The sequence below is a fragment of the Chiloscyllium plagiosum genome, chromosome 16, assembly GCF_004010195.1.
Source record: "Chiloscyllium plagiosum isolate BGI_BamShark_2017 chromosome 16, ASM401019v2, whole genome shotgun sequence".
In the NCBI taxonomy this organism is placed as follows: Eukaryota; Metazoa; Chordata; class Chondrichthyes; order Orectolobiformes; family Hemiscylliidae; genus Chiloscyllium; species Chiloscyllium plagiosum.
In genome coordinates this window covers 69,203,269-69,210,558 of record NC_057725.1, presented here as the reverse complement: position 1 = coordinate 69,210,558, position 7,290 = coordinate 69,203,269, and the positions used below count along the sequence as shown (strand labels likewise).

Genomic DNA, 7,290 nt, shown 5'->3' with positions numbered 1-7,290 from the left:
ATCCAGACTACTGTTTGGGGGCCTGTAGATAACTCCCAAGAGGGTCTTTCTACCCTTAGTATTTCTCAGCTCTATCCACACTGACTCTACATCCCCTGATTCTAGGTCCCCCCGTGCAAGGGACTGAATATCATTCCTTACCAACAAGGCCACCCCACCCCCTCTGCCCATCAGTCTGTCCTTACGATAGCACGTATAGCCTTGAATATTCATTGCCCAGGCCCTGTCCATTTGAAGCCACGTCTCCGTTATCCCCACAACATCGTAACTGCCAATTTCCAAATGAGCCTCAAGGTCATCCATCTTATTTCTAATGCTTCATGCATTCATATATAGTATTTTTAATTTGTTACTGCCCTCAACCTTCCTATCAATCCCTATTTCACTCAACCTTATGGCATGATCCCTTTTTGAGATTTCTGCTCCATTGATACCGTTGTCTTTCTTGACTTCTCTTGTTCTAACTTTCCCTGCAATTTCCTTCTTAAACTTCCAGTTTGTCCCCTCCCCCCATTATTTAGTTTAAACGCAGCTCTGATGCAGTGGCAAACCTGCCTGCCAGAATGCTGGTCCCCCATCTATTAAGGTGCAACCCGTCCCTCTTGTATTATTTATCCTCATGTACTATAGTTAAATACAGAGAAACTGATATTTATTAATGATCACTAATTAACTGTTCCAATACAGTAAATTCCTATAAACACATCTTTGGCAAAGGCAAATTCAGTAAAATAGATTGTTTCACGTAATTCCAGCTGCAGGTAAGAGAGCTTCAGCTTTTAGTTGTAATAGAGGGAGGATTAACAGTTCCCACATCGAACTTCACCCAGCAACTGCTACACAAGGCGAAAACTAAAATGCAATCTTTGTTCTCTGAGAGTTTGTCCCCACCCATTCAGAACTGGATGGCCTCACTAGCTGTTTATTTTATTGACTTTGGAACAGACTACTTGTCACCTCTGTCTCAACATACCTTCACAAAAAAAAACAAAATATACCTCTTAAAACCATAGTTTCGTCATGTCATTACTTACAGACCCATCCTTCCCAAACTAAACTAGTCCCACCTGCCTGCTCCTGGCCATATTCCTTTAAACATTTTTATTCATGTACTTGTCCAAATATTTTTAAAATGTTGTAATTGTATTCACATCTACCACTTCCTCAGAAAGTTGATTCCACATGTGAACCATCCTTTGCGAAAGAAATTTGCCCCCCATCGTCCTTTTATCATCCCAGAAATGCAACAAAATTTCTTTTGAATCACAGGTATGTTTCAGTATAACTTGCTTTAGTGTTGTTTACCAGTTTCACAATCGGATGTTTCCAATTATCCTACATTTGAAATTTAATTCCTAATACGAAAAGTTCTAAAACACAAGAATTATGAAACGTTTTTACAACACTACATAGGGACCTGGAATGAGTTGCAAACGGTGCTGAACACAGCACAATCATCCAGGTTCTAACTTCACAAGATAACAGCTGAAGATGACTGTTTCTAGGATATAACTCTGACAAACACCTAAGACAATGGTTTGAGGCTGAGATGATTGGTTTCCTTGATAAAGTGTTTATGAAGGGGTTTTTTTTACATGTAGAGTCTGTTAGTTTTTTTAGTTTTTAACATTTGAGTTTTTAACATTTGAATTTTAAACATTTTATGTTAAGTTAGCAATTTATGCTTTGTTTTACCCTTGTAAATGAGTTTGTTTAAAATGTGAAACCTTGTAGTATGATTAGTTTGGGGAATAATTGGGAGATTGAAATCCTTTTCTAAAAGTTAGTGGTTTCTCATGAGCTAATGGCAGCAACAAGACAGGTTTGGACAACACAAGTACCAGGCAATTAGATCAGATTCCCCACAGTGTGGAAACAGGCCCTTCGGCCTAACAAGTCCACGCCGACCCTCCGAAGAGTAACCCACCCAGACCCATTTCCCTCTGACTAATGCACCTTACACTATGGGCAATTTCCCATGGCTAATTCACCTGACCTGCACATCTTTGGACTGTGGGAGGAAACTGGAGCACCCGGAGAAAACCCACGCAGACACGGGGAGAATGTGCAAACTCCACACAGAGAGTCGCCAGAGGTTGGAATCGAACCTGGGACCCTGGTGCTGTGAGGCAACAGTGCTAACCACTGAGCCACTGTGCCGCCCCTCCAATAAGAGAGAATCTAACCATTGCTCACTGACACTCAATGGCATTACCATCACTGAATTCCCCATTATCAACATCCTGGGAGTTATCATTGATCAGAAACTGAACTGGACTAGCTACGTAAATACTATGATTACAAGAGCAGATCAGAGGATGGGAATTCTATAGAGTAATCCATCTCCTAACTTCCCAGAACCTGTTGTTGTGGTTCTGTTCGCCGAGCTGGAAGTTTTTGTTGCAAACGTTTCGTCCCCTGGCTAGGCGACATCATCAGTGCTTGGGAGCCTCCTGCGAAGCGCTTCTTTGATGTTTCCTCCGGTGTTTATAGTGTCGTTTCGTGGCTAGTTGATGTTCATGTAGGCGGATTGTTAGCTGTCTTCCTGTTCCTATATAGGACAAACAGGAAGACAGCTAACAATCCGCACACATGAACATCAACTAGCCACGAAACGACACGACCAGCTATCCTTAGTAGCCACACACGCAGACAACAAGCAACATGAATTCGACTGGGACAACACTACTATCATAGGGCAAGCCAGACAGAGAACAGCCAGGGAATTCCTAGAGGCATGGCATTCATCCACAAACTCCATCAACAAACACATCGACCTGGACCCAATATACCAACCACTACAGCGAACAACGAGCACCCGAGCTACAAATCTTCGCACAAACTTTCCCAGAACCTATTTACTACATTTTCTTTTCTGTCCTAGCTGTTTATAACACATAACATTCTGTTGCGCATTTTTTTAACTGACTGGTACATTTTAGCGCAATGTATAAATGGACCCTAAATCTGATTGATTGAGATGTTGTCATGGAGAATGCACTTAGAAATGGTGTCTTCCAACTTTTTTACAGTAATTGAAAAAAGCGTAGCGCCTTGACAAATTTCTTGAGCTGTAGCCTGTGTATGTAGCTTCTAGCAAGTGTAAATTAGCCATATCGTGAGCTCAACTGATTGTCCTAGATTGTTTGTTGTAATTTTATTTTAGCACATTCTGAACTGTTTAGCAATTGTTGTCCAGTTGTGGAGTCACAGTTTTGCATGCATGGTCTAGTTGAGTACAGGCAGCACTTTACCTGTTGCTGATGGACAAGGGCATATGCTGTTTGATATAATCCTTCAGTTGTTAGGATTTAACAGGCTACATATCTGGCATCACCACAGCACTGAATCTCATACACCCTATTACTCAGTTGCATGGAATGCAGAACAACGGTTTAGTTCATCAGAAGCATTGTATCGGTGGCAAACACCACCTTTGTTGTTTCTGTCTGGTAACAGTATTGAATGGCTAGTGTTATCTGATACTCAAAATTAATACCATATGCTGTCTGAGCACTTTACAGGATCAAAATTGCAGTCTTAGGTATTTGGGAATTAAGAATACTTGCATTCAGGAATGAATAGGAATTGGGAATAGTTTGGAAAAGGGAATCAGAAATTATTGGGATCAAGAACATTTGGGGTTAGGAATGTTTATAAAACAGGATTAATTGGGATTCAGTACATTAATAAATGGAATATTGGGAATTAGGAACTTTACAGGAATTCAGAATATTTAGGGAACAGGAGTGCATGGGAATTGGGAGTAATGGGGAATTGGCAATATCTGATATATTTGGGAAATGGAATATTTGGGGACTAGGAATGTTGGAATTGGGAATATTTGGGAAATTGGAATGATTTGGGATTGGAAATATTTGGGGATTGGGAAGATTTGGGAAATAGGAATATTTGGGAATAATTGAGGATAGGGAATATTTAGGAACTGATGATGAGGTTAAAAACAAAGAGAAGAAACTCCGGTTCACAGCCAATCCGCGTTCAGATTCACTTGTTGCCGAGAGAGCCCGGGTTGTTTACTGTTTCCATGGAAACAGATTCCGGAAAAAAAACTGGTTATCATCAATAGAGAGGAGAGACAGAGTGTAAAAGAGAAAGAGAGAGAGAGCGAGAGACAAGGAGAGAGAGAGACTGTGTGTGTGAAAGAGAGAGACAGATAAAGGGATAGACGGAGTGTAAAAGAGAAAGAGAGAGTGTGAGAGAGAAACAGAGATAGACAGTGAGAGAAAGAGAGACTGTGTGTGTGTGTGAGAGACAGGATTATCACTGGGAGAGAGGAAGAGAATGAGTGAGAGAAAAAGTGTGAGACAGTAAGTGTGAGAGAGAGACAGAGAAAGTGAGTGAGAGAGAGGGAGAGGGGGACAGAAAGAGAGAAAGAGTGAGTGAGTGAGAGAGAGAGAGACAGTGAGTGTGAGTGAGAGAGGGAGAATTGTCAATTAGGGCAGAGGCAATGTCCTGCTACCCTGTGAGGGGGCTTCCCCTCCTCCCAGGCAACACTTTCCAGGACCCTACGGTGAGAATGGCTTTGGGGAAGGGAGANNACAGAGGGATAATCAAGAGAGAGGGGGTAATGGAGAGAGAGAGGGGGTAATGGGGGAGAGATAGAGTGCATAACAGGGAAAGAGAGAGGGTTCATGGGAGAAGAGAGATGCATAATGGGGAGAATGAGAAAGGTAATGGGGAGAGAGAGGGGTAATGGGGGAGAGAGAGAGACAGAGATAACAGGGAGAGTGAGAGGGGTAACAAGGAGAGAGAGAGATTTTGGGGGAGAGAGAGAGGGCGAGGGAGGGGAGCTTTGGCAGAGTGTGAGACTCAGTGGGGCAAAACTCCCTCAGTTCCTGTATCTTATTGTACTTTTAGGGAAAGAATGCTAATGAGGAATGGGAAAGTTAGTGAGGTGGGACTGATCATTAATAAGGAATGAATTCCATGTTCCTTTTCTGAAAATTATATCGTTTTAATTGTCTTTAGAAATCTAACTTCCATCGATCACAGACTTTCATCTACAAGAATGGGATTGCTCTCCCTCTTGTGCCCAAGGTCGGGATTGGTGGGGAACCAATCCATGTCAATCAGCTGTCTCTGTCTGACGTGGATGAATTGGCCAACAAGAAACCAACATTAACCTACGGCCAGGCCAAACAGGCCCCACCAGCAGATTTCATCCCTGGGCATGTGGCTTTTGATAAGAAGGCAATGTTTTGATAATTTGTTCAACATTCACCCACTGACCACATTTTCCATTGACCCCCAACCCTATGCCCCCCAACCATGCCTACTCCCAGTCACAACTCTCCCCTCAATCACATTTCCTGCAACACCCCCACCCCAACTCCACCCCATCTCCCACTGCTGTACTTTTTCAGTGAAACTGTTTTCTCGATTTTAAATCAGGTATTGAAATTTGATGGATATTTCAAGGAGACAGTTCATGAATCCTCACAGGAACATTATCGGGTTCGACCGATCATCCTGTACTATTACCTGGAGGATGATAGTATTGCCATTCATGAGCCTGAAGTGGACAATTCTGGACTAAATCAGGGTAAACTGATCAACAGACAGCGACTCCCAAAGAACGACCAAGGGGATTGTTGGCATTGGAAGGATCTCAATGTCGCGATGGAGGTGGTGGCTTACGGCAGGCGCTACCGTCTCACTGGCTGTGACACGTTTACATGTGTAAGTCAACCCTTCAAAAACATCATATCATCTTATTAAAATGCAAATATAAGCGATAAGAGTAGGCCTCTTGGTCTCTTGAGCTTGATCCACAATTCAAAAAATTGTGGCTCATCTGATTTTAATCTTAATTCTACATTCCTGTATATCCCGATATTCCTTGGAAATCAAGAATCTATCTACCTCTTTAGGGTTAAAATTAGAATTGGATTTAATTCTCATGTGTTGAAATAATTGCCCAGAGGGTGATATCCCGTCACCAAGTCACCTTTTACCTCGTTTTATTTACATGTGCCCAGTACACTGGCTGTGACCAGAGAGCTCGGAGTCAGCCCCTGAAATCAGGAGCCTATCTGAATCCCCTGGTTATATCTGTTAGCAAGGGCTCCCCAATTGGCCCAGGCTAACGGACATAATCCAGGATCTCATCATCAATGAGATCAACCTGGTTCCAATCACTACATACAGGAGTACAATGAAAGTGCACATCCACTGGCTTTTAAGGGAAGGAATTCCAAACATACACAATCCTCTGAGGCAAAAGATGTTTCCTCATCTCTGTTTCAAATGGGTACCCCTTTATTTTTAAACAATGACCATCTAATTCTAGATTCTCCCACAAAAGGAACCATTCTCTCCACATTGACCTGGTCAAGTCACCTCAGGGGGATCTTATGTGTTCCAGTTCAGTCACCACTGACTCTTCTCAGCTCCAGAGGATACAGGCCCAGCCTGCCAAGCCTTTCTTTATAAGGGGATCCAGATATTAGCCCAGTAAACTGTCTCTGGACTGTTTCCAACACATTAACTTTCTTCTATCGATATCATGACCAGAATTGTACATAGTACTCTGAATGCAGTCTCACCAATGCACTGCTGCTGAGCTTTTCCAGCAACTTCTGCTTTTATTTCTGATTTGCCGCATCTGAAGTTCTTTCAGTTTTTATTTAATATTTAACTCACTGCCACATTACTTCCAAGCATGCCCAACTTGAAGACGTTCTGTCAGCTTTCGGACAGGATTTCGGTTCTGACCTTTCTCCTTGACCAGGTATTCATTACCCCCTTCTCCCACTCTACCTTCTGCGTGTGAACTAACATATTCCCTAGCTACCATCAGTTTTGAGGAAGGGTCACCCTACCTGAAATGTTAACTCTGAGCTTTTCCAGCAACTTCTGCTTTTGTTTCTGATTTACAACATCCGCAGATCTTTAGGTTTTTATAATTGAAGCATTACATTCTTACTCTTGTATTCAATTTGTCTCACAATAAACTATAACATTCTATGAACTTTCCTAATTATTTCCCTTATACACTAACCCAGTGATTCATGCACTGCGATACCCAGATTCCATCTGCATCTCAGGGCTCTGCAACCTTTCACCATTTAGATAATGTCTTTTTTTATTTTTTCTGTCAAAATGGACAATTTCACACTTTCCCATTTTGCAATCCATTTTTTTGGAGTGCACTCCATTGCTCCCCTAACCTATCTTTATCCCTTTGTAGGGGCCTTTGTCCTCTTCACAATTCACCTTCTTACCTATTTTTGTGTCATTAGCAGGCTGAGCTACCATATCTACAAT

General features: G+C 42.1%; 1 protein-coding gene across 1 annotated transcript; it reads left to right on the top strand.

The window, feature by feature from the left end:
• Positions 1–4,406: 4,406 nt before the first annotated feature.
• On the top strand, positions 4,407–6,110 carry LOC122558015 (EF-hand domain-containing protein 1-like). Its single transcript, XM_043706348.1, has 4 exons — positions 4,407–4,534; positions 4,993–5,214; positions 5,416–5,703; positions 6,003–6,110. Exons 1-4 carry the CDS (start codon positions 4,472–4,474, stop codon positions 6,108–6,110), a joined length of 681 nt encoding a protein of 226 aa, XP_043562283.1. The 5' UTR covers positions 4,407–4,471.
• The last annotated feature ends 1,180 nt before the right edge of the window (positions 6,111–7,290 follow it).